The sequence below is a fragment of the Corvus hawaiiensis genome, chromosome 21 (genome assembly GCF_020740725.1).
Source record: "Corvus hawaiiensis isolate bCorHaw1 chromosome 21, bCorHaw1.pri.cur, whole genome shotgun sequence".
In the NCBI taxonomy this organism is placed as follows: Eukaryota; Metazoa; Chordata; class Aves; order Passeriformes; family Corvidae; genus Corvus; species Corvus hawaiiensis.
Window position 1 is genome coordinate 1,680,639 of NC_063233.1, and position 27,322 is coordinate 1,707,960.

Below are 27,322 nucleotides of genomic sequence, written 5' to 3' on the forward strand. Positions count from 1 at the left end.
ATAAATAATCGACGCCAGAGGGCAACGCTGCGCACCGAGGAACCGCTGAGGCGGCTCTGACCGAAGCGCGCCACAAGAGGGCGATGCCGGCGCCGGCCGCCACTCTGTCACGTCGTCTCTATGACCCCCGCTTCCCCCTGGCGGCGGGGCCCGTGCGACGGGCGCATCTGTACCGCCGTCTCTATGGTAACTCCCCTCCCTCCCTCCGCGCGGTCACGTGCGGCGGGCGGCGCGCGGGTCTCGCGAGAGCGGCGTCGCGGGGCGTGGCGGCGGTGCCGCTGTCAGCGCGATGAGGCGGCGCCGCCGGGGCTCCCGCCGCTGCCTCCGCCGGGCCGCGCGCCCGCCCCATGGCGCGTGAGGCCGGCACCGCCCGACCGCGCTCCGGCCGCCGCCCCCGCCCCGCAGGTACGGACCGCACCGCACGGGTCGGACCGGGCTGGGCGGGGGCGGCCGCCGCGGGGGACGCGCTGACCCGCCGGGGCCCCGCCCGCCCCCCCCCCCCCCATCACCCACCCCGGTCCTTCCTCTGCCTCCCGGCGCTGCGGGAGCCCGGCGGGAGCGGTGTCGGGCTGAGCCCGTCCAGTGCGGCCCGTCGGGGGCCGCAAGGCTGTCGGCGCCCGGCGGGCCCCGCCAAGGCCTCGGAGCCGGCCCGGGGACCCGGGCAGCCATTTGGTGGCGGCTCCGAAATGACGGCGGGAGCGGGGCCGGGCAGCGGGAGCGGGCAGCCAGGGCCGGGCCCAGGAGCGGGAGCCGGGCCGGGCCCGGGTACAGGAGCCGGGCCCAGGAACGGGAGCCCGGGCCGGGCCTTGGAGCGGCAGCCGGGCCTGGTGCGGGAGCGGGGCCGGGCTCGGGTGCGGCTGACAGCGGCCTGCGGACGGGGCGAAGCTGCGGGGGGACCCGCGGGGGCACCTCGCGTTCCCGGCACCGGCGAACGGAGGCAAGAGCTTCTGGTCCCCTCCCCGGCAGCCCCTTGGGGAGCCGCAGCACCGGACAGTCCGCGCTGAGATGCCCCCTGGCACCGGGGAGAATCGCACCGGAGCCATGAGTATTCCCACTCTGGAATACTCATGGAGCTGTGCGTTAGGGTAATGGTGGAGGAGAGTCGTGGTGGGAGACAGATCCTAGGACTGCACCCACCGTGTCATGTTTTAAACGTCTTAAACAAAGCCAAAACAACTGAACAGGAAAAGCATGTCCCGGTTCTGCTGATGCTCGAGGTGCACAGAGGGTTTCCAGTTAAGTGTAGGAGTCAGCACAAAGCACAGGAAGGCCAGCAGAGTGGTGGGAGAGTGATGAGTTTTCAGTTCATTGAGGGTTCAGAGGGGAATGGTATGGATCTGTAACGAGAGAAAATAATGACAAAGTTTAGACAGGCAACCAGGACAACGCCTGATCTAGGCCTGTTTCACTTCCGTGCAAGCTTAGGATTTTGTTTGGGTTTAATTGTAGTTCCTGTAGCTTCTCCTGTGGTTGTTCTCTCACGACCATTATAGCTACATCATAATAATGAACCCAAAATTAAAAACAGTCCTTTGGATTACAAGGGTGTAAATTTGCAATTGTGGCAGAAGAAATCTAATTTTAAGTGAGAACCAACCAATACAGCTGTAAGTCTTCTGAATCAAAATACTATTCTTTGACCTTTGGTCTGTCCTAAACATCTGTGGAAATGATAGAAATTGAAACTTCTGTTGCTGGTATAAGTATTATTCCATGAAACACTGTATTCTTAATTTTGTAGTGAATCTCTTTCCCAAGACCTTCATGCCTTTTTAGTGAACTTTTTCTTGTTTCTGCTTTGTAAGCAAAGCTTTCCCCAAGAAAAGGTGGTTTTATTAACTTGTGTTTCTGTCTTGTTTGAGGTTGTGGCCATTTATCTCAAAAATACTAAATTCCAACAGATTTTAGGGTCAGTGCTTTAGATATCCCAAAGTAAACTCGTAGGTCGTGAGTGTTGATCTCATTTATTTAAGGCTTTGTTGCTTTACAGTAAATAAAATATTTACAATATATCCAGATGGTAATAGCTAGTAGCATTTGTTAGGAGTATGTTACATTTCACTTGGTGATATTTTATATACTTTTAATAGGATGAATGTACAGGGTCTCTCCTTGCTGACTGGACAACCCTAAGGAAAGGAAAAAAATATATGTCCATGGGTATCTTAAGTCATTCTGTACAACCTTTAAAAAGGCTTTCCAGCTCCTCTGGAGCCCTCTGTTTTCTTGCCTACATCTCAGAATAGATTTAGTATTTCATTAAAATAGTTTTTAAAATATTGGAATACAGAATTTCTCTTCTAAAAATGTATAGTTTGAACGTGGAGGTCATGTTAAAAAAAAAAAAAAAAAAGCTTGGAGAACTAAACCATACATGGAAGTCCTTATTCTCTGAAAATATTACTGAAGAGTAAGGAGTTCTACACTGTATCTCTTCATGAAGTAACTGTGTCCAAGTAGACCTGCTTAGAAATGGGTTCCCTTTCTCTGCATTCAGAGGGAGTTCAACTGATTTGAGTGGCAAAGAAAATTTTTCATTTATTTGCCCTTCAGTTAGTCCTGAAAAGTCAATACTTACAGAAGCTGAGTTGGTATCAGGCTGGTGGCGAGGACAGGCTCTCCTTTCAGGGACGCCTCTGAAACACAAGGAAAAACCCACTGTGGCATTACATAAGTATTTAGGAAACTTTTAAAATCTACTGACATGATTTGTGGTATCAAGGCTTGAGCAGGGAGGAGCAGGTGTGAATTGCTGAGGATACACTGACTCTGGTGTTGGTTTGGGGGGAGTTAACCCTGAACTGGGTGAACTTTGGCAGTCACGAGCTTAAATTTATGTTGTACCCCTGTTGATAGGAATTACTCTTCAGCCACATGTTTTAAGGAGGCAGAGGGCATTTAAGCCTTGATTTTTTTAAACCAGATAACAAGAGAATCCTGTAGGCGTTTTTGCAAAACGTAGTCTGGGCACATGTAAATGTTCAGATCTATACTTAGGACACAAGGAAATGGAATGAAGCTATCAGGGAAGTTCAGGTTGGACATTGGTAGAAGGCTCTTCCCCCAGAGGGTGGCCAGGCACTGGAGCAGGCTCCCCAGGGAAGTGGTTGTGGCACCAAGTCTGCCAGAGCTCAAGGAGTCTCTGGACAGTGCTCTCGGACGTGTGGTTTAGCGTCAGATACTCCTGCGAGAAGCAGAGTTGGACACGATATGTCCTTTCCCACTTGAGATACTCTTTGATTCTCGTCTGTCCACAGGATTTCTATTGGTGACTCTTCTGGAACTTGAATTGGGCTCCAGATACTCACAAGAGCATTAATGTTCAGTGAAATAATTGTGTTGAAATACTATATTTCATGGTCATTAAAGACTTTACATATAGAATTTTCACATGATGTAAAGAGATTTGCATGTGACAGATATTATGGAGTGTAGAAATAAGTAAGTCTGTTCTGTAAAGAGGATTTATTTTAATTTCAAGCCGTCATAGCTGAATGATGCAAAGCTGTTATTGGGATGGCCCTTCCCTAAGCCTTTAATGAAGCCAGTTTTTTAGATCTGTAGATGGTGGCTGTTGAAGAGAAATGATTAAAAGATTCTAGCACTTCCAGAGAATACGTTAATACTGATAATTTGATTATGTGGATGTGTAAGTTTTTGACCCAGTCAGGATGCTTTCAGAACTACGTAACTAAGGAAGGAAAGCTTGAAAAAGTTGCCTCCTTGTACTGCAAACCAACCATTAATCTGCATAAATGAAAAATTTTAATGGAAATCACTTAGAAGAGGAAATACTGTGATCTCCACAGTCAGCATTAAGAGCAAGGCAATATCAAGGACACTTTAATTTAGTGATTAAAAATAAATTGAATTCTAAGATTTAGGCTTAAATCCACAGTAAGATTGTAATTGAACCTCAGTTGTGAAAATGCCATATAATTTCACAAGTTTTCCAAGCGTTTCCTTCATCTGTAGAGAAGACTTCCCTTTGTTCAGCATTGACAGAATTATTCCATGTCTCATTCTCATCCAAGCTCTGCTTATTTGTCTTTGCCCATGGCCCACAAGGGACCTGATGGGGTCAGCCTGAGCAGAGCAGAGCTGACGCTGTGGGGGAACTGAGTTAAGCCTTCAACCCTTTCTTTGATAAGGGGTGAAACTTGCCTATCTCGCATTTTGGCAAATGCCCTGACTGAGCAGTGTGGGAGAGGAACAGACTAACAGAAGAGCGTGATCACCCAAGCTTGGCTTCTTCAGAAAATAAGAATTGAATTATATTTATCATGTCCAGAGGTTATTGAGTAAGCATAATGATTTAGATTACTTGTAGAGAATGTCTTGGGATTAGGTAGCTGTAAATTAATACAAAATAAGAACATCTAAATCTCACAACTTCCATCAGTTGTAAGTGGTACAGCTGTTTGAGGAAGGGTTTGAGGTTTTGCCTGTCATCAGATATTCTGGTCTAAAATGAGAAAATCAGTCAGTTATCATTGTTACTCTGATCCATTGCAGCCATTACTGCAATAGGAAAATACTACTATAGTAGAAACACAAAATTACTCAGCTGTACTGGTTTTTATGTTTCTCAGTTTGTCATCTGAAGTATTGCTTCTGGTAGTAATACTATGAAACTAATTGTAAACCACTACATAATGATCTTTTAAGTAGCAACTACCATGACTTTTCAGACTCTTTCCTTGTATGTTTGGCCAGTTTCTGTATCTGCCATTTCTTTGGGATTTTTTTTTGCAGGGTGCTTCTATTTTGACAGGGAACAGGAGCCCTGTGTGTGTGTAGAGATAGATAAAAGTCTGCCAGAATGAACAGACAGACCAAGGGTAATTGTTCTAATTGAGTGTACTGCCTGTTAAAAACAAAATCCAAAGGATTTCTAATATACCTTCTTTATTTTGCTCCCCTCCTTGTGTTTGCTCAGTTTAGAGCGCTGGAGCAATTTGTTCTTCAAGAGGACATCCCTGAAATACATTGTTTCTGACAAGGAGCAAGAATGTATTAAACATTGGCTTATGCTTTTTGTAGGAGTTGACATGGTAATTAGGAGACGTGAGATTGTTTTCCTACACTCTGCGGTGCAAGAGTGGCAGGAGAGCTAGCAGGCTCAATAAAGTATGGAGATTCCTCCCTGTATGGCTGCTTGAAGTTTTGGGAGCGGAGAGCTTTTCCCAGCTGTTTGCTGACTTAATTAGATTTTTTTTTTCCTGTCAAGAAATCTGAAGGTCAACACATGCTTAGTAGAATCTGTCATTTGGGATGATTAAGCACCCAGAGGTAGATCTTTAAAAACCGGTGGTGCACACTTGAAGAATCTGTTGTGTTCATTTCTATGCTGGTCAGGAAAACAACTGTATTTTAAAAGCTCATAAACAGAGAGGTGGTTTCTTGCAAGTCTCTGAAGCAGCTGTGGAAACCGAACATGGGTATTGTCTCAGAGCAGAGATCCCTGCGTTTGAGATAATTAATGAGCAGTGTGGACATAGAGACTGTTTATTAGGAGCTCGTTAGTGACATACCAGCAGTTGTGCTCTCTGTGTACCAGCCTCTTCTTAAACTTTTCCCCGTGTGAGTCATGATGGTCACACACTTCCCAGAGTGGTCTAGTTTGTGCTGTTACCTGTGTCTTGCAGTCAGGTGAAAAAGCACCACTATCAGCCCTAGGTCAGCAGTTATGTTGGTATTGGTATCTTAATGTTTCTGGTAATGCTGCAAAAAGCTTTAAGGAAGGTGTTTACAGACAGGCTTTGCAGTTCTGTGCATCTCTTGTCCTGCTGTTTCGGAAGGGAAGCAGATGTGCTAAAGGAAATGGTGGGATTCTTAACAGAGGAATCTTTCTAGGCCTGTTGGCTCACTGTTTGGTTTTGCTTTTATTTGTTTTGCTTTTAAATTTCCTTGGTTAAAAGACAGATGTAGCAATAGCATGTTAAAGGTGACTGTGTTTGTTCATCCCTGCTAGAGCTTTGATTGTGCTTTGATAGAAGCCGGATGAAAATCTGATTTGTCCAATACATGGGAATTTTCTGGCTTATGTTGAAAGTATAACCTCAGCAGTTTGGTTTTGAGAGGTTCAACTTTCAGTTTGGTGTGTTTTACTATGGGAATTCATTTGGGGCAAAAATTGCTGCATAATATTGAAAAGCTCGCTGAGATAAGGACATCTTGTACAAGTATCCTGTTACTTAAAGGGCACTGAATGTTCATAGTACTAAATAGGATTTCTAAACAGATGGTCATAATTAACATAAAATACATCCACAGATAAGAGTCTATTTGGTGTTCTAGTAATTCTTTCAATGGCCTGGTACTTTAGCATTAATTAAACCATAGCACAGCCAACAATGGAATTGCAGTACGGAGTTTCTGAATTTGAACACAGAGGGGAGATCTCAGCTTCCTCAGAACAATTACCTTTTTTCTGTCATCAGAGTGAAAAAATAGAATGCTAAGCATGTAATTAAAACATTTGTGTATTTGCATTTGTAACAAGCTTGTTCATAGCCTCGAAGTGACCGAACTGGTCTGTAGGTTGCCTAGAGAGCCAACACAGTGGCACATCACAGCCCAGGGTGGGGCTGTTCCCTCCGGGGTGGAGCTCTGAATGTAAATCGTGATGACGAGAGCTTGGATGAGAACGGTTTCGATGAACTGCTTAGGCCTGGTACCTTTTTCAGGAATGTGATTTATATAAAATAGAAGAACAGCGTCCATAAAGCCATGTTTTCTTTGAAATACACTTACGTAAACAATTTGTTTGGTACTACGGCACAGAGTGAGATGTTTGAAGAAATGAGGAAGCCAACTGAAGTTATTGCTTGCCTTATCATAGGTTTTGTCCTAAATACCTGGATTTGACATACATCAAAGATTTTCTTGCTGTGAGTTCATGGACATAGTTACGTGTAAGGTAGAGACGTGAAAAGCAAAATTGCACACAGCAATCTCTGCCCTTGAGTGCTCCAGTTCTTGCGAGAAAAGGTGAAAGTAACATGAGAGATCATAAAACTAAAAACTAGTCTCTCATTCTTTTAGTGTTTTCTTATGGTTCTTGATTTTTGTTAGTTGATTTGTGTTTTACAGAAAATGTGTTTTTAAAAAGGCAAAGCTGGGTTTGGGTTGTTGTCTGATTAAGTCTGAATAAGATCTGCAGGAGGAAGGCATTCACTTCATTTCAAATGAAAATAACATTTTAAACCACCCCACCCCCCCAGAAAAAAATAAAACCAACCTTTAGTGCCATTTATAATAAGTTAAACTTACGGTAGTCTGCATTAATTTAGTTCATGAGCCTTTTTTGGTACAGATGTTAAACTAACACAGAGTTGGGGTTTTCGAGTACTTCAGCATAAGGATTTAGTTTTATTCTTTGTAATATTGAAATTTTGGTCTGTTTTTTTAATTAAAAATTATTCTAAATTGCCAGAAAACATGTTTTAAATACTCTGTTATTCGCTTACAGCTGCCAAAACATAGTACAGTGAAATAATGGTCTGCTAGCCTGCTAAACAAGTGTCCAGCTTCCACAATGCCTGTGCAGGCAGCTCAGTGGACAGAATTTCTGTCCTGCCCAATCTGCTACAACGAGTTTGATGAGAATGTGCACAAACCCATCAGCTTAGGTTGCTCTCACACCGTGTGCAAGACCTGCCTGAACAAGCTCCATCGCAAGGCATGTCCTTTTGACCAGACTGCCATCAACACAGACATCGATGTGCTTCCTGTAAACTTTGCACTCCTCCAGCTGGTTGGAGCCCAGGTATGACTGAAGCAGCTCTTTGTTTTCCCACTTTGTGTTGTTACCTTTTCCATGCCAGTTGCAATACGTGTGCTGCTCTTCCTTCCTCATTTTAGCCCAAATAAATGGTAAGACTTAGCTTTGGACTGTCTAGGAGTCCATACATGTTCTAAAAGCACCTGCACCATTTCAGAACCATCTTCCCATAAAATGAAAACGTGTTCTAATTGTAACCTGAATTCTGATTTTAAAAGGCTTTTGAACTGTGACGGGAGTAAAATCCCTGCTGGGAAACAGACAATTATCTGTCCCAACTGTCAGTAGAATGAGTGAACTTGCAGATTGCACTCATTCATCATAGCCTTGTGAGAAATCTTGTTTCTAAACGTCACATGTTTGGAAGTGGCTGTTTAAACAAGTTCCAGAAGTGTGTGTGTATAATTTTTTTTTTAAAATATGCCTGATGATGGCTTTTCAGTTGCATTTGCAGACACTGGCTAATCAGGCCAGGAATGTTCCTTTTGCTGTCTCGTAGCAGTGGCAAAACAGTGATTATATAATCAGTACTGCGCTTTATGGAGACTAAATAAGTCTGTTCCCCTTACGCTGATTCATGTGCTTTTTCATGTTACTCTCTCTCTAACACCTTGATGATGCAGTAAGAAGATGTATTTTACTTTGCTTTTTAATGTCCTATCACATACCTTGACACAGCTATTGGCAATAACACTATGTCAGAGCAGTTTTGTTTCTCAAGTTCACGTGTTCCTTTCATTTTTTTTATGTGTCAGATCACTGCCTTGATCTTACAACATTTATTTTCATGGTCTCCTAACTTCTTGCAATGTATTTCCAACAATTAATTTATTATGACTAATACTCCCTCCGTTTTCCTTATCTGACCTTGTTATTCTACTTAAAGGTTTTTTCCACCTAGTTAAGTTTCCTGCTTCTTCCCTTGGAAGATTTCAGCATGCCCAAATGATGCTTAAATTATTTTTTAACTTTGCTTTATTATATTCTTGTTAGTTAATTTTGTCTTATAGCTTCCTTTATGTGTCTGTAGTAAATCGTGCTGATCACCTTCTCAAGTCTTGTGTTCTTCATTTTTTAGACTTTGGTTATTGTTTTCTACTCTACTTCTGTTTTTAAAGTGTTGAGTAATAACAAAAACCATCTTTCATCCCCCTAATCCTCATATTGGGACCTTTTTGTTGTTCCTTATGCCATGTACGTGCCCTGAGTGGGTCCTGTGTTTCCCTATTCTCAGAGCAGTGCACATCTGCAGTGTTATGTAATTAATGGTGATGTGGGTACCATCAGAGAGGTCAGCCAGGTGTATGTAATTCTTCTCCCCCTTCCTTCCCCTTGCATTTTTTTTAGGTACCTGATCATCAGACAGTAAAGTTGAGTAATGTAGGAGAGAACAAACATTATGAAGTAGCAAAGAAATGTGTTGAGGATTTGGCACTCTACTTAAAGCCATTAAGTGGAGGAAAAGGTGAGTCTCTGCTGAACAGTGGAATTTTGATGTAGCTTGCTTTTAACAGCATTGTGTTTTCAGCACTGATTGTAAATGTCAGTGAGATAATACTCTAATTTTTCTAATAAAATTGCCCTTGTGTCTTTAAAAGCTTATTCACACTTGTGACACTTGTTTGTGGTTTTTTTTATTTTAAGTTTACAAAATACTCTATTTAATAATACCGCCTTAGGGCTAACTTTGTACTAAAGCTGAACTTTCCCCAAAGGATGGCTTTGATGTCAGTTTAAGATTTTAATTTAAGTTCTTTTTGATAAAGAATTGCACAGAGTTGCCTAAGAGAAGGGAAGGTACCTGTGACTGGTATCCAAGTCCTAGAAAAACACATACACTGTTAGACATTTTTTTGTCTCACTCAGATGAATTTGATCAGAAGCACTGCTTAGCCTTTTATCCCTTTCTCTGAAGGTGTTGCAAGCCTGAATCAGAGTGCACTGAGCCGTCCAATGCAGAGGAAGCTTGTGACACTGGTGAATTGTCAGCTGGTGGAGGAGGAGGGTCGGGTCAGAGCCATGAGGGCAGCTCGGTCGCTGGGAGAGAGAACTGTCACAGAACTCATCCTGCAGCACCAAAATCCTCAGCAGCTTTCTGCCAATCTTTGGGCTGCTGTCAGGGCACGAGGGTGCCAGTTTCTAGGACCAGGTAAGGGACCTCTACATCTGCAACAGAATATATTTAGCTGTACCTTTTCTGAACAAAAATTTTTTTGAAATTTCTTCTGTTCAGTTAAAGATATTCTGCCAGGAAGAAAGGAGAAGGGGGGAAGAAATTCCCCCAAATGTTAGTAAAATCTGCTGGCTTAAAGTGTTTGGTTGTTTCCCCTGCCCCTCCATTAAATGTTCTTTGAAACTGGGAGGAAGTATTTCAAAAAGCCTGGCAAAGAGGGGTCAGTAAGCACGTGTTGTGCACAGTTTGTAATGCAGTGTAAGTGTAGCAGGCTGGCTGTACTGCTGCCTGTGATTGGAATTGAATAGCTGTCAATACAATCAGCCTAACCTCAGCTGCAGCATACTTCTGAAATTTATAATGATCACATTTATATCTCTAACAAATTCATAGGTAAGAATGCTGCTGAAGCAAGCACAGAAACAAGAAGGAAATTCCCTTTAAAATGGAAGTTGTCCTCTCTTGATTCCAGTAACTGTTGATAGCATTCCAGTACTGTTCCCATATTTATTTTATACTTTCATGGTGTGGCACTGATGAGGTGTCCAAAAGGACAATGGCTACAAGACTGCACAGTGGAGAAAAGTATAAAAACTGCACTACTGATGTGTTTATTACTGAAAGTTAGTCTTAGCTCTAGGTTTGCTGTGCTTAGAGTGATTCTAAATACTTCTTCTAAACTAGCAACTTCTTTTAGAAGTTTGAAATGCTTTCTTTTAGTAAGATAAAAAGCACTAAGGAGTTACATTCAAGATGATTCAGATGCTTCTGCTTATCTGTTCAAATCCAGTAGCCTTGCTGTTTTCTGCAATATATTTAACTTTCATTTTTGTGTGTTAAAGCTATGCAAGAGGAGGCACTGAAACTTGTATTACTGGCACTGGAAGATGGCTCTGCACTCTCAAGAAAAGTTCTGGTACTTTTTGTTGTGCAAAGGCTGGAACCAAGATTTCCTCAGGCCTCTAAAACAAGCATTGGTCATGTTGTGCAGCTACTGTATAGAGCATCATGCTTTAAGGTAAAACACCAGTATTGTGGTTTGTGCTGTGCTTTTTATGATGGACATGGAGATTTTTTGTTAAAGAAGGAGTGTTTAACTATTACTATTTATTAGGTCACTAAAAGGGATGAGGATTCTTCTCTGATGCAACTTAAAGAAGAGTTCCGGAGTTACGAGGCTTTGCGGAGAGAACACGATGCCCAAATTGTTCACATTGCCATGGAAGCAGGACTTCGAATATCACCAGAGCAGTGGTCTTCCCTTCTTTATGGAGACCTGGCACATAAATCACACATGCAATCCATTATTGACAAGGTTTGTTGAAGGGAAGATTTTAGTATCTTTGTAGGATTCGTTTTGACTATTAGATGTTACAATAAAGATCAAAGAATTCCATGAATTAACTTTTTGTTTGTAGTCCTACCAAATATTAATTAAAACTAGATTGAAGTTTTTTACCCTGATGTAGCACAGTCATCATATGAAGTACTTTAATTAACTTTTTGGTGTCTTATGATGAAGCTTCATAGGGCAGATTCTGAGTTGAGAAATAAAATTTCTCTCCACTGATCCTCTCTGTATGCCATCTGAAGACACTATATATTGCCTTTAGGAACCAATGTCATGAATATCTTTTTAAGATCAGTAATTTACATTGTAAGATGCAGCACACTAATGCTCTGTTTATTTTCAGCTTCAATCTCCAGAATCTTTTGCTAAGAGTGTACAAGAGTTGACAATTGTCTTGCAGCGCACGGGGGATCCTGCAAACCTAAACAGGCTGAGGCCTCATTTAGAGCTCCTGGCAAACATAGATCCAAATCCAGGTATGCAAATCAAGCATTTTAAACTTTTCTTGTATTCTTCATATCTAGCAAAATTAATTATTAAGATGATAACCTCCATTCCTGGTTTTGAAATTCCCACTAACATAATAAACTCTTCTTCAGGGCTCTCCGAGTTCTGTCCTAGTACTTGGTGTTATAAAGTAATACAAGACTTGCCTCTTATTTCTGATACTGCTGGGATTATTGGCAGAGTGACAACCCTGCTTTTAATAATTTTAGATGCAGCATCTCCAACGTGGGAGCAGCTGGAAAATGCAATGGTCGCTGTAAAGACTGTGGTCCATGGGCTGGTGGATTTCATTCAGAATTACAGTAGAAAAGGCCATGAAACTCCACAGGTAACCAGACTTGATCACGGCATTACATCTTAATGTACATTTTCTGGGAGATGCAACTTTGAAAAATTACTGCTGATGTGAAATATTTACGGCCTTTACTGTGGAGTAATTGATGATACTGTTATTTGCTGCATTCAGATTTTGAGAACCTAGTATTTGTGAATATGGAATGCAGCAGAGCTGGCCATAGTGAAATCCATACAAGGACAACTTATCCCCTCAACAAGGAATGTCCTTGTCTTTCTGATTAAAAATGCAAAATGTAAAAACATACCATGGATGTATTTTCTGTATTTTAAGCCTGTTTTTGTGTGAACGTCTGATAGATGGTAAGAGGAATGTCTTGTGGTTTTTTTTGTTTTTTTTTTTAAAGCCACAACCAAATAGCAAATACAAAACAAGTATGTGCCGAGACCTTCGACAGCAAGGGGGGTGCCCAAGAGGAACAAACTGTACATTTGCTCATTCTCAGGAAGAGCTTGAAAAGTGAGTGTGGGAGACTTATTCCTTTTATTTTTTTTTTTCCTCCTTTTAATCTAAATCCAAGCAATCTACAGAGATTTTTGAAAACAGTCTCTTCCATACATTCATTCATTTGGAAGGATTTGTGACTCTCTTGAAGTAACAATTCTTTATATGAAATGGAAGGTACAGCAAAGCAATGTCTGCAGACTAATTCCAGGGGTTTTTTTTGTTTTACCCTATATGAGGTAAAATTTCCTTTTCTGAAACTGAGTCTAAGCTCAGTGTCTCTCAGGGATTGATTTTATCACCTACAAGAGAGAATGTTAATTACATTTTAATTTATTAAGGAATAAACTGAGTTGTTGAACAGTATGCAGCTCTGCATTCTTGAAGCTGTTTTCACCCAAATGCATTTTCAAAGAACTGCAAAATGGATCTTACAAGAGGAGAGATGATCTTGGGTCCAGTTGTTGAAAATAAGTGTAATTTTTCAGTGTCATGTTCCTCTCATTCTCTTCTTTTTGCTAGTTTTGCAAATCCATTAAACTTCACAATAAGCACTTTTTATACCATCTTGTCTTTTGTGTGTTTGCACGTTTGTTTGTAGATACCGCTTGAGGAACAAAAAAATTAGTGCAACAGTGAGAACATTCCCCCTTCTAAATAAGGTTGGCGTAAATAGCACTGTCTCAACCACAACGGGCAACGTGATCTCTGTCATAGGAAGCCCTGAGGCAACGGGCAAGATGGTGCCAAGTACTAATGGAATAGCTAATCTAGAAACTGGGGTTCCCCAGCTGATCCCCCGCTGTGCAGACACCTCCCTGAGAGCTCTGGAGAACACCAAGAAGGGAGGGAAGACTGGAGCCAATGGCCAGAACACTTCTGGGTCCCCCACAGAATCACTCCCTGAAAAGTAGGTGACTTTTTTACATCAAGACAATTAAACAGAACATTTTGCTTTCAGATTATCGTGGAGTTTGTGGGTGGCCAACAGGTGAAGTGTGGTAGTGGCTTGCAGTAACTGCTGGTGCTCAGTGGCTGCAGAGCTGTGTAACGCCTTGCACTGCAGTGCAGGCACAGTCACACAAAGCCTGTGGGTTCAGGGTGTCAGAGCCAGCACCTGTTGTTTTAGCTGTTCATTACTTATGTGCAGTTTGGACAAAATGGTAAATATCTCCCTTTGTATTGTATTCAGTTGTTCTCAGCCTGGTATCTTAGTTACTGTTGGGTTATTACATAAAAATAAGAAGTTACGGCATACAAATAAATTATGTACATATTACATACAAATATGTTATTACATGCAATAAATTGTACTCAAAATTTTACATTTCCTAAAGCCAAGAAGGATGCACAAAGCATACTTCCTAGAAACCTTCTAGTTTTGGGGTTTTCACTTAAAACTTCATAGATAATTCTACAGGAAACACTGAGTCTCTAAACAGCTTTTCAAAGCCTTTGTCGTTACCAGAATACACTTACAAAGGGTATCAAAACATTTACGTCTGCTTTTGAGTTCTCCTAGGAGAAAGTCTAAGATGTAGCACCAGTTTGGGGTATGAAAAACAAAATTCCAGAGGAAATGACAAGGCCCAAATTTCCATGTTACATGGGAGTGTACATGAAGAGGTGACTAACTGAAATAAGTGAAGGTCTGCTTAATGATGTGTTGGTAATTCTTTTCAGTAAAATTGGTTCTCCACCCAAGACTCCTGTAAGCCAGGCAGCAGCTACCTCAGCTGGTCCTCCTAATATTGGAACAGAAGTTAATTCTGTGCCTCCAAAATCCAGCCCGTTTGTTCCCAGAGTACCCGTCTACCCTCCACATTCTGATAATGTTCAATATTTCCAAGATCCCAGGACTCAGCTGTCATATGAAGTTCCACAGTACCCACAGACAGGTGAGTGAGATGAGCACTGAGTAAAAAACAGCTCTGAGCTTTCGTCTGGAAAAGCCCAAATACTGAGAAATATGGACAGACAGAAATATTTTATATCTGTTTTGTCAATGTCTATTTTATTTTTATTATATATCAGCCGAATCTTCACTTAATGGAATCCTAATCTTGTTAATTGCTGGGTATGTGAGGGACTTGCAGTTTGCTCCCAGTGTTGATGATTCTTGTCTCTGTGTGCTGTATGTTACACAGCTTACACATCGGCCTCCAGAAGAACTTGAACCTCAAGGTCTTTCATCTACTTTTTCCTTTGTTATCATTTAATTGCTTTTATTTAGGCTTGCTCTTGCCATGGCCTATCTGTGAGGGTATCCATGGGCAGGATTCAGAGACATAGCATGCTTCTGCTGGGAGGCTTACACGTCTTTGTGCTTGTTCAAGTGTTTTCAGAAGGTTCCAGTTATCTTTTTGGGTTGCACTGTGCATGTTTATATTCAAGCAAACAATTGTGGTTTACAGCACTGAGTCATTCACAAGCTCTCAAAAGGTAGAGGCATTCAGGCAATCCTCTCAAAAGAGGAATAAGTCAAGTGTAAAATGGTTATTTATAGACTTTTTATTTTGTAGCAATATAGCTTTTTATTTTAGAGAGAACTATTTTAACTTCCTATATAAAGAATTGCTTAAGATCCTGTGTTTTCAGTTACATAGTTACACCGTAGCACGTAGGAGCAGTATTTTCCAAACTGGGTCCAGGTGGTGAAAGGCCAGCACTGCATCTGCAAGTGTGGTTGTCATACCTGAAATTACATTTAACAGAAACATGGTAGGGGTCAGTAAGAGGTTTGTAAAGTGCGACTCCTCATTCTTGAAAGGTGCTTATCAGTGCTATTTACAGTTCTACAAGGTGTAAAATTCTTGGTCATTTGTGGTTGTATTAAATATGCCTTTTTCCAATTTTAAGGGTATTATCCAGCACCTCCAACAGTACCAGCTGGTGTGGCTCCCTGTGTTCCTCGCTTTGTGAGGTCCAATAACGTTCCAGAATCCTCCCTCCCACCTGCTTCCGTGCCATATGCCGATCATTACAGTACATTTCCCCCTCGAGATCGACTGAATTCTCCTTACCAACCTCCTCCTCCGCAGCCGTATGGACCAGTCCCTCCTGTCCCCTCTGGAATGTATGCTCCAGTTTATGACAGCAGGCGCATCTGGCGCCCACAGATGTACCCACGAGATGATATTATTAGGAGCAATTCTTTACCTCCCATGGATGTGATGCACTCATCTGTCTATCAGACATCATTACGGGAGAGGTACAACTCTCTGGATGGGTATTACTCTGTGGCTTGTCAACCTCCAAACGAGCAGAGGACCGTGCCTTTACCAAGGGTAAGTGAGAGCCAGGAAGGAAAGGCTCTATGCAGAGTTGCTTCTGAAGGTCATTACTGGAAAGTTGGTAAACAATTAGCAGAGAGCTGTTTATTACAGTGGTCGAGACACGTGACTTGGACGAAGTTCGTGCTTTGTTTTTAAGCTTAAAATGGGCTTGCAAAACAGACCATTCTAATCTGCATCAGGACTAGAGCCCCTCTGCCTCTTTAATGCCCATGCATGTTGCTTGAATTAATTGTATATTTAAGATTTGAGTTGCCATACATGGGCCTACAAATTCTTATGAAAGTCTTCAAGTGATATCAATGGAGGATTACAGACCCAAGGAAATTTGGGGATCCAAGTGTGTCCCATGCAAGTATTTGCCTCCTCATTAGAGTGTGATGGAATATCCAGTCCTGTATTTGTTCTTTCTAGGAGCCTTGTGGTCATTTGAAGACTGGTTATGATGAGCAGCTGAGACGGAAGCCGGAGCAATGGGCCCAGTACCACACACAGAAAACTCCTCTGGTATCGTCAACACTTCCTATGGCAACACCATCTCCAACACCACCTTCTCCTCTCTTCAGTGTAGATTTCAGCACAGAGGTGGGAAGCCAAAAAACCTCTTTTATTTTCCCTTCCTGTTTCTGTAAGATGCCATTTAGTATTTCTAGTAAAGATTTTCTACCTGCCACTTATTGTTCATAAAATTAAATTAAAGTTCTAGCAAAAGGAAGGTGATACCTAATAATGATGCATTCAATTTGGTACTAAGGTGATGCTAAACATGACTGCAGAAGAAAGGTCAAGAAGTGAAGTGATTCAATTCAGCCTCACTAAATGAAATGTAACTTTATTGAACTCACTTTTTGAACCTCCATGGTTTTGTGTAGGGAACAGCAGTTGTGTTTTCCATTAAAAAATACATTGCCTTTGATACTCCAAATGGCTTTTACTTGATGAGTAGCCTGAGGCAAACTTCAAGTGCTCATCAAGTCCCAAAGAATGCGTTCCCTTAGAAGTGGTAAAAGACATCGGTAGGACATTGTGTACTTCTGTATAAGTCTTGAAGAATGGGAACTCAAGAAACAGCAGTAGTGTGCTTTTGAAGAAAGAATAAAATACTTCAAGGTTTTTTTTATCTCTCTAAATTAGATGCATCCAAGAAACTAGTTTGAAAACCACTGTGCCAGGCACTCTTAGCTGTGGTTTGACAGTTTTCTTGGTGGTATTTGAGGTGTTAAGAATGATTATTCAGAACAGATCTTGTAGGTGTACCTGAAGTGCCTTATGCATGCATTCAAGGTGGATCAGGATTCAGTCATTTTTACCCAGGTTAGAGGGTTGTAAGTTGTATTTCTATTTACCTCTGGCTAATACGTTGAAGGAAAACACACGGCTTCCTCTCAGCTAAGTTGCTGTAGGTATTTTCCTAAGGAAACCTGACACTAACACAGATTCCTGTCTCTCATCTTGGCAGGCCAGGCAGTTGTTTGTATGGCAAAGTTTGCCCTCTGACAACTGTCAGGGGCACTGGTTTAAAATTTGCCAAAACAGGTTATGTTGTCCCCAAGTCAAGTCTTGAATATGGCTGGAACTCCTTGATTGACTTTCGAGATACATTTACTGCTATTTAATTAAATTATCTTCTCATTTTAAAACTGAATTCCCTGTTTTTATTATTCATTGCTTATTTATTCCCTTTTCTGTAGTTCTCAGAGAGTGTCAGTGATTTGAGTGGAACTAAATTTGAGGAAGACCATCTCTCTCACTATTCACCGTGGTCTTGTGGCACTATTGGCTCTTGTATAAATGCTATCGACTCAGAGCCCAAGGATGTGATTGCCAATTCCAATGCCGTGTTAATGGTAGGGGTTTTCTGCATGTTCTCTCATTAGTGTGATGATCCTTACATGCTGAAGTGTCTTCTGTTTGGTTAAACCAGCCTTTTTGTAAAAAAAAAAGGTGATAGCTTCTATTTTTAGTGTTTTAAAGTAGTTCTGCTCATTTGAAGTTGTTTGGAATATCCTTTCCCAGTTTTGTAAATAGGCAACAATAATGAGAAACTTACTGGCCAGCTGAAGAATGTGCATAACCTCTAATGAGTCCGTGTATCTTCTGTCTCCTGAATATGTAGGATTTGGACAGTGGGGATGTTAAAAGGAGAGTGCATTTATTTGAAACGCAGAGAAGGGCAAAGGAGGAGGATCCTATAATCCCGTTCAGCGATGGACCGATCATCTCCAAGTGGGGTGCAATCTCCAGGTCATCCCGCACAGGTTATCACACGACAGATCCGATCCAGGCCACTGCTTCCCAAGGAAGTGCTACTAAGCCCATCAGTGTATCAGGTACTAGTACAGGCTTGGTGTGACAATAATTCATCATTCATACACACCGTGAGCATTTCATCCTCTTTGTGCTGACTATAGCTATGAAATACAAAGAGCTAAGGAATATGTGTACCCCACTGAAGACAAGAGAAGATAGTGAATGGTGAATCTTAATTCTTTTACAGATTATGTTCCTTATGTCAATGCTGTAGACTCAAGATGGAGTGCCTATGGCTCGGATTCTGCTTCCTCAGCACGTTATGCAGAACGGTACGGACTCCTTCTCGAGCTCTGTTCACAGCTTTTCCTGTAGCTTGCAGTTCTTCAAAGTCCTCAGTGTGTGTGTGGGGAATCTGGAATGTCTATTAATAGGCATTCCTAATTTTAAAGTCAAAGACTTCTTACCTATCCAGCATAAAGCCTTGGAAAAAACTAGGTTAAAACTTGTGTAGTCTTTAATACTTAATGCAGTTAACAGTGCACAATTACTAGCAGTGTATCCCTTGAGAGACCTATCAAAGAACTGGAGTCAGGTGCTGCCAAGTTGTCATGTCAAAATCTTGAGGAGTTTCAGGTTTTCTTGCCACATCTTACCCATGTGTAAAATAAGGATGTTTGCTTCATACAATGCCTTGAGGTATTATGAGCCACAGTGAAGATGAAGAAGACATTGTCTTAATCACATCTAGTTTCTGTCCAAAAATCTAACACTGATTGACTAATGAAGTTATGGGATGTTTGATTTAGAGAACTTGTTTCTAATTCCTAGCTTTGCCTTCTTTCTTTTAAAGGGACAGGTTCATAGTGACAGATTTGTCTGGTCACAGAAAGCATTCCAGCACTGGAGATCTATTGAGTATTGAATTACAGCAGGTAAGACCAGTTGTTATACCATGAGGGTTTTTTAACTTAAAAATTGTTTAGTAAAGTGCTTTTAAATACACTTTCTTAGTGTAGCTTTTGGAAAACAGTACAAATGCAAAATGATCAGTAAGAGTTAAAGTAGACACGAGTCCTGCAGCACTTGGTGTGCTGCAGTAGGACTGCTAATAGGAGCTGTTCCACTGGCATCAGGAAGGCTGTTTTGGGGAGAAAGTGCTGTATCTGATGCATGTCAGCAAATGCAGAAAGAAGTAAGTGCAGTGCATTAAAAGAACACATGGTTCTCCACCTAGCAAGGGAACTGTGCTTTTGCGAGTGGGTTATTTTGCCATCTGACCACACATGGCTTAGGTGTAGTGGTTGGTAACTGATCTGTTTCTTTCCGTAGGCCAAAAGCAACTCCTTACTCCTTCAGAGAGAGGCAAACGCCCTTGCCATGCAGCAGAAGTGGAATTCTCTAGATGAAGGCAGTCGTCTTACCTTAAATCTTTTAAGCAAGGAAATTGATTTGAGGAATGGTGAGGTAAAGAAAGGGGTAATTGGGATGAAACAAATCTTTGAGGGTGTTTTTATATATATACAGAAGCGCATGAATTTTAACTAAGAGTTGAAACTTAGTTTTAATTTTAACACTCCCAAATATTTGTAGCGCCTTCTGTGCAAGTTAAGTCACTGTTGTTGCACTCAGTTATTTCCCTGAGATTAGGCAGGTGCACCTGCTGTGCTGCTGCTCCAAACATGCATTTACAAAGTGGGAAAAAAGTGACAATCATTTTCATGCAATCATTAGTTTTTGTCTTACTTGTATGTGTTATAAATCTAAACATTTTGCCAGTGGACTTTATTCAAATTTCTGCTTCAGCATTCATTTTGTCTCTCTGTTACAGTACTTCATTGGGATTAGATTTAGCCTCGTATCCTATGTTGTCTATGGCTGAAGTTCATTTTTGTCTGACTAGCTCTCTTGTATTGTAGAAATCTTGTGTGCTAGAAATGCATCTTCTGTTTTCATTGTAATATTCCAGTGTGGTGTGAAGCAGGTGAAAAGCCAACTTGATATTTAGAGAACATATTAATTCTTTTTTAGACTGATTATCCTGAAGACTGTGCAGACACAAAACCAGACCGAGACATTGAACTGGAGCTGTCAGCCCTCGATACAGACGAACCTGATGGGCAAGGTGAACAGATAGAAGTGAGTACAAAAATCTGTGTCTAAAGAGATCGCTGGATCCTTTCATTAGTCCTTGTAGATCAGTATGTTGGAAGTAAAGCCTTTTGGTTTTAGTCCTAGTAATGACATCCAATATCTACCTTATTTTAACACTTGGGGTCTTGTACTTCTCACTCAGATACCTGGCAGTTAATACTAGTGAAGTTAAAAACAGCTCACAGTTTATATTGCTCTTGTCATTCACAGCCATCTTTGAATAATTGGCTTTTCCTTTAGTGAAATGTGGTAGACATTCCAATAGTATGACATAAAATTAAGGAGTCTTATGACTAGACTCCTGTTTCCATTAGCTTAATGTAGTGGAACTTAATAGGAAAATGTAAAGCTGGTAAGGACAGAGTTGATGGGCATTTCTTCTTTTCTCTTGTAGGAGATTCTGGACATACAGCTAGGGATTAGCTCCCAAGAGGATCAGCTGCTCAATGGAACAACCGTAGAGAACGGGCATCTGCTAAAGCAGCACCAGAAAGAATCTATGGAACAGAAGAGACAAAGTTTAGGTGAAGACCTTGTGATTCTGTGAGTGTTAGACAAAAAAAGCAGTGTCTGCCAATGTTAGACAAACAGCAGCATCAGAATAGTGGAAGCATGATTGTATAAGGATGAACTACGTACCTGCTCAGACTTGGATTAGACCAATCTGCATTGTTTATACATGGTGGAGTGAGAAGAACCTGTTAAGAAATAGAATTAGGCCACAAAGCTGAAAGTCCCAGGCTGGTACCATTGTTCGTTTGCATCGTTGTAATCGTACACACTGAAACGTGTCACAGCTGTTCAAAATACCTTTCACAGTCAGTAAGCAAAAAATGCAGAATATTTTTATAGTTAACAGAAATTAAGAAAAACTTCAAAAGGTTAAATGGCGGACTGTTTGCACAAATCTCCGTGGAGGGGTAGATTTTGAAATACACTATTTTAGGTTTATATGTTCTGTAGTCTTTAATGAGTAAAGCAGCCTTTGAAAATGAGGCAGACTATTTTAACATCTCAAGCATACCATTCCAGAGGAAGATGTTTAGCCTGTTGCTAAAAATAAGTTTATGCCAGTATTTATTTAATGCACACAATTCAGTTCCGGATACTTGTGCATGTCCTTGTTTAATATTTGTGTAACTTATTTTTCTCCTCAGGGAGGAGCAGAAAACAATCCTGCCCGTAACTTCTTGCTTCAGTCAGCCGATCACAACATCTGTTAGCAATGCAAGCTGCCTGCCCATCAGCACATCAGTCAGTGTTGGCAGCCTCATTTTGAAAACTGCTCACATTATGTCTGAGGATAAAAATGACTTTTTAAAGCCTGTTGCAAATGGCAGGATGGTTAACAGCTGAAAGGCATTCATCTTTCCAGCTTGTGACCACACCATGGAAGCATTTACACTAGCTTTTTATATATATAATATATATTATATAATGTATATTTTTTTTAAAAAAAATAATATTGGGGTCATGCATTTCCTGTGGACTCTTTGATACTTCAAGCCCCTCTCGCATTAGCATTCTGAAGAAAAAAAAAAACTTACTTTAGTAGGGTAAGGCGTTCACTTTCCACAAATGAATGGAATTTGGACATTGTTTTACTTAAGCTTAAAGCAGCTTTTTATGAGTTTGTAGCAATCCGGTGCGGTATCTGAGCCATTCTTGTTGAAAATGGCTTCTGTAGAAAACTAACAACTCAGTTATTTAAACTAGCAGGATCCTACGATGATACATCTAGTGAAAGGAAGACTAACTTATTTGTCTCTATTTTGTTTCACGAGAGAAGAACTTGTGTCTTGTTGCAGCTGCTTTTTCTTTAGTTGTGGAACTTTGCATGGAGTATTGTTTCCTGTTGGAAGACTGAGAGGTGGAGATTTGGACTTGAGGCTTTTACAGGGTTAACACACCATTAGCTTTGCACTGCTGCGTTATTTGCAGGTCTGTGGGGCAGTGCTTTGCTGCAGCTCTTGGTTTCCATTCCCCCCAGTTTCTGCTTTAGTACTGTAGATACACATACACAGGCTACTTGTCCAAGTAAAGTTATCAGAAGTAAATCAAGTGCCTAAGTCCTCCAGCTAATGTACTAGGTATTGATTTCCCCAAGCTATACATGAAAAAATTTTCAACAGTTTTGAGAGGTTATGCACTAATGTAACAGCAATTTTGGGTTTTTTTCTTCTTCTTTTTCTTTTTTTCATTAATAGTTCTCAACTTGGAGATGATAGGATCCAGATGACTTGGCAAAAAGTATCAGGTGCTCTTGGCTTTCCTTTGAAAACCCTGTATCTAGTGTTTGCACTGACTAACAAGATGGTATTGCTGTTTTTTGTACTGTTTTGTTTTTAATTTAAACTAACTATTGGGAATTTAAGGTGGTTGTAATTACCTTTGTTAAATGTTGTTAATCATAATCTTGTATTCAGGTTTAGTTTTTGTTTATTCAGTGGCAACTTACTTTCAAAGACCTTGAAAATACAATGAGATAGCATTATCTGACCTTCAGAGAACTGAAAACTGTATGAATTTATGCCCTGATAAGAGGTGACTGAGAATCATGTCAGACATGTCAACTGAAATTTGGTTTTCATAAATGCATATGAATTAGAGCCCTGGGCATATTTTTTTGAGAAGCTTAAAAATCCACTTTTTTTTTTTTCTTTTAAGAAAGCAGGACTCTCCCTCCTGATGATTACTATCTTCTTGTTTGTCCTCTTACTTTTCTTTGTGACAAGTTTTACATTTTTTTATGTTTTTATTAACTTCTGTGAAGTTGTTTACTCTGAAAATTGTACTGGAATATTTTAAGCCAAGCTGATCTTTCACCAGGTGTACTGCATGTAAGGGCTTTTCCTGCTAGCAAAATGCTTAAAGAGGATCATGTTACTGGTCGTCTGAGTTGTTATTTTACAAAATCACAGCTATGTGGTCGGGTAAGATTTTGATAACTGTTTTGTGCACGCTTCTGGGGGGTGGGGGTTGGCATTTCCCTGAGGGTTACTGATTAGACTAAGTACATATTGGTGTTTGATATCTCTCCTAATGAACCTGTCCATGAAATAATTATGTTGTAAATATACCTGCAAATCCAAGGGTTAGTTTTGATATTCTGGTGTCAGTATGGAAGATCTTACACATCTATTTAATACTCCAATGTCAAGGAATGTATGTAGAAAAACAGTCAAGTAGTCTTTTCTTAGTTTCCTTTGGCTGTTGCTGTACCTTCTCCAGCCAGTGCCACCTCACTCTAGGGTTAGACTGATGCTTCGTTTCACTCGCTACGTGAAGTGAATGGATACAAGAACCAGACCACCTTTGTCACCTTAACTTATTTCCTATTGATGTTAACTTTAACTTAGAATGCTAGACATAAATATGATTGTTGTATATTTTATACCAAGACCATTCTGTAAATATGAATTTATATTACTTTTGAAATGCTTCTGAGATACTATTATTTGCTGTACAATGTAATTCCAAAACAGATATGCAAACAAGTATGTCTCTTTCATGGATATTTAAACAGTGAGATCTTCCATGTTGAAGGTGATGTAATTTTTTTAAAAGATTTTTAAATTTTAAATTGCTATTTTGTTACAAAAATAGAGAAAATATAGAGGTTTGAGAAGTCCTTATTTGCCCTCAGGGAAAGAGCCCTCTGTGCACCAGAACTCCACAGAACATCTTCAGCATGATCTGAGGGTGAATATATACTACATAAATTGATTGTGTATTTACCTTAACTTTTTAATTTTAAAATGGCAATTTTAAAAACTTGGTTGTGCTCTGCTGGAGGGGGTTGGGATAAGCTGCTTACACACATTTGCCTGTTTGTCCAGTGAAATGACATTAGCCTGACATATTCCTGCCAAGGTCTTGGCATATTTAAGAACAAATGTATCTCTAGACTCTTGTCTGCAGCAGGAGGTCCCGTGATAGAGCAGTTCTCTAGGATGACCATACACTTCATATGAAAAGTTGGTTCTCAACTGAGGCTAGAGTTTTCTAGTTGAATTTTTAACCTATAATGACAGGCAAAAGAATTATTTGGGGGTTTAACAGCATGCCAGCTTTGTCTTACGGTTTTAACACTGACTGTGTGGTTTTTGCCATGAAACTAATGCCCTCCAGTGCCCTGACAGGGAGAAGAAGCTGCAGCTGGGAACACCTGGCTCTGGCTTCCTTCTTTGTTGAAGTTTCAGCCCTTGACCCTTTACAAATAAGTATGTATTCATTTGTTAGTTGTAAATCAGGTGCCTTTGGGCTATGGAAGGGCTTATTTTCTGACACTGAGAGAGAGCGACTTACCTTTGTGTGTCAATAGCAGTGATGCCCATTTAGGTTTTGGCCTAACTTACTGAGCTGTCAGAAAAGAAGGCCCGTAGCAGATCGGGGAAAGAGATTGGCTCTTTTGCTTTGCTTGGACAAGCATTTTGGGTTGGTTTGGTTAATTTTTTTTTTCCCCATTAGGGGTACAGCAGGGATTTCACATGCAAGAGAGACAGGAATTATTAGTATCTAAGTTAATTGTGTTGCCTCACTACCTGGATTCATTCCTCGGTTTGCCTCATTTCCCACATAGGTCTTAATAGAGACTAATGCTTGTGCTGGGAGAATGCTTGTGTGAGAAAGTAACTATCTGTACATTCTTAACATATACTTAGAGCAGAGTGATTGCCCTGCTACTGATATTTTGTTCCTGTAAACAGGTGACAAGAAATGAATCTTAGAGTTTATGCAGATTTTGCATTGTAGAATGTATACTAGACCCTTCAAAGGCAAGGTTAGACTCTTTGCAAAGCAAACTGGCGTTGGTTCTTGGTAGTCTAGTACAGGGACACTAAAGTTTGGCATTTGATTTAGGAAAAAGAAAACAGTTGTACACAGCTGATTATGTTAAATAAGCTCTTAATTAAGCTCTTTGTAGAAGTCTAATTTGGAAGGTTTTAGTGCTTTGATAACTCGATTGAAATTTTAATTTCTCCTGTACTCAAGAGCTGAATGCTGTTCTTGTATAATAGTGTACTAGGCTGGATGAGGTACAAAATAATGCACAGTGGTCAGAAACAGCTGAGGAAAGAACGCTTAAAATAAAACTCAATCTAAACTCAGAATAGTTCCAAACATTGGTTTTGTTTGCTTTTTTAAAGCACAAGTTGTCAAGTTGTACCTGTTGCTGTACATAAACACTGTATTTGCCAGCAGCTCCTTGATCATATTTGTGAACAGACTTTTCATTAATTATTAGACTGGTATTAAAGGAAGGTGTTGAATTTGAGAGTGTAACAAAATGAGAAATGATCAGATGATCTATAGGATGTAAAAGTCCATTTTTATGTTTTAGTTTAATCCCTTAGTTAGGAAGTTCCCTCTCATTGAGGGACCTCTTCTGCAAGCAGAACACAATAAATGTGCTTTTTTAAATGACCCAATTTCCCAGTATAAATGAACAGCTGACTTTGGCAGTAGTCATCCCCCTGCATCTCTTTGCTGGCAAGGGAGCAGGACAAGGGGGGAAAAAAAACCCCAAAACTGTCACTGATGAGATGAAACAAATCTGAATAATCAAAGTGCCCAATGCCCAAACATAATTCTACAGCCCATTATTTAAGGATGCTTGTGGAAGCTTTTAATCACTCAAGATTTTGCTGTAAAAGCTGAAATAAAGCAGAGCCTGGCTGCGTTTCTTACTGCCAAAAGCCAAGGTCATTTGCACATAGCCCATGGATTTCTCCAGAGTAGATCTCCGTTACCCAAGGCATGGGAATGCATGCGTTTTCTTAGCTGGGCAAACAAGTACATTATACAGTAGTTGTGATACAACACACGTGGCTTTGATTTGTACTGCACATACCCACTGTACAGCCACTCCGAAGTATTGTGGTTAGCTTGCAGCATCTGCTGTCGCATTGATACTGTTTACTGCGTATTCTTTTCCCTGGAAGTTTTAAAGAAAATTTTTTTTTCTTGTTGCATTGATTACATTTTATAAATTTGCTTAGCTGGAAAGTTTGGGAAAAGAGGCCTGTTTGTCAATTGTACAACCGATTGTGAAGCTCTAGTGTGAATATTTTTACGTCTGTATTAGACATTTTCTTTGCAAATCTATTGTTCGATTGAAATGTAAATGAAATAAAAGATGGTGTACACCCATCATGTATAAAGCAGGCACCATCGCTACGATGGATTTAATGCTCATTTTTATGGCGCATTCTCAGCTTCTATTTAAAACTATAATTTAAAGAAAAAAAAAATCTGTAAAATGAAATGGGGATATATGGGGGAGTAAATTCTATTCCGTTTATTTCGGTTTTGATTCCCAATGGTAATGTTTCCCTTCGTGTTAGAGTAGGGGGGCCCCGGCGGGGCCCGTGTGTCGCTGTAGCACTGACGTGCAGAGGTTGTAGCTTTGGCTGGGCACGGATAGAGCATCCCGGTTCGGTGTTTGAGAGACTCGATGGAAGAAGTTTGCAGTATTGACATGTATTTGCATGCACGAATAAAAATTATTTGTCCACCTTAACCGGCAGTTTGTCGTCAGTGCGGGCTGGGGGGAGCGGAGGGAGCGGGGCCATTCCGCCGTGGGGGGAGCGGGGCCGGTGCCGTTCCCGGGGCGGAGGCTCCCGCCCGTGCCGGTGCCGCTCCCGGTGCCGTTCCCGGTGCCGCTCCCGGGGCGGAGGCTCCCGCCCGTGCCGGTGCCGTTCCCGGTGCCGTTCCCGGGGCGGGGGCAGCGGGGCCGTGCCGGTGCCGTTCCCGGGGCCGGGGCGGGGGCAGCGGGGCCGTGCCGGTGCCGTTCCCGGTGCCGTTCCCGGGGCGGAGGCTCCCGCCCGTGCCGCTGCCGTTCCCGGGGCCGGGGCGGGGGCAGCGGGGCCGGGCCGGTGCCGTTCCCGGTGCCGTTCCCGGGGCGGGGGCAGCGGGGCCGTGCCGGTGCCGTTCCCGGTGCCGTTCCCGGGGCGGAGGCTCCCGCCCGTGCCGCTGCCGTTCCCGGGGCCGGGGCGGGGGCAGCGGG

At 41.4% G+C, this 27,322-nt stretch overlaps 1 protein-coding gene and 1 non-coding gene across 4 annotated transcripts; both read left to right on the top strand.

Moving 5' to 3' along the window:
- Positions 1-330: 330 nt before the first annotated feature.
- On the top strand, positions 331-26,836 carry RC3H2 (ring finger and CCCH-type domains 2). Of its 3 annotated transcripts, none has more exons than XM_048325333.1 (21): positions 332-405; positions 7,475-7,771; positions 9,134-9,251; positions 9,702-9,935; positions 10,802-10,977; positions 11,074-11,274; positions 11,654-11,786; positions 12,027-12,145; positions 12,519-12,631; positions 13,218-13,526; positions 14,300-14,514; positions 15,476-15,903; positions 16,324-16,494; positions 17,601-17,756; positions 18,026-18,239; positions 18,407-18,491; positions 19,013-19,094; positions 19,492-19,626; positions 20,191-20,298; positions 20,708-20,856; positions 21,471-26,836. In XM_048325333.1, the coding sequence occupies exons 2-21, from the start codon at positions 7,541-7,543 to the stop codon at positions 21,667-21,669; spliced, it is 3,576 nt and encodes a 1,191-aa protein (XP_048181290.1). In that variant the 5' UTR covers positions 332-405; positions 7,475-7,540; the 3' UTR covers positions 21,670-26,836. The 3 variants fall into 3 exon arrangements, with proteins under 3 accessions (XP_048181291.1, XP_048181290.1, XP_048181292.1); XM_048325335.1 differs by having other exon boundaries at positions 20,708-20,837; positions 21,471-21,591; XM_048325334.1 differs by lacking the exon at positions 17,601-17,756 and having other exon boundaries at positions 331-405.
- Positions 11,453-11,566, top strand: LOC125336894. The gene has a single exon (XR_007207879.1). It is a non-coding gene; the product is annotated as a small nucleolar RNA SNORD90 (small nucleolar RNA).
- Positions 26,837-27,322: the final 486 nt, after the last annotated feature.

What these genes read in the sequence shown, in the direction of transcription:
- RC3H2 (XM_048325333.1), top strand. Translation starts at nt 7,541, where the DNA reads ATGCCTGTGCAGGCAGCTCAGTGGACAGAATTTCTGTCCTGCCCAATC. An exon ending in TGCAATCCATTATTGACAAG is followed by an intron (nt 11,275 to 11,653) that starts GTTTGTTGAAGG and finishes GTTTATTTTCAG; the next exon opens with CTTCAATCTCCAGAATCTTT. An exon ending in TTGATTTGAGGAATGGTGAG is followed by an intron (nt 19,627 to 20,190) that starts GTAAAGAAAGGG and finishes ATTCTTTTTTAG; the next exon opens with ACTGATTATCCTGAAGACTG.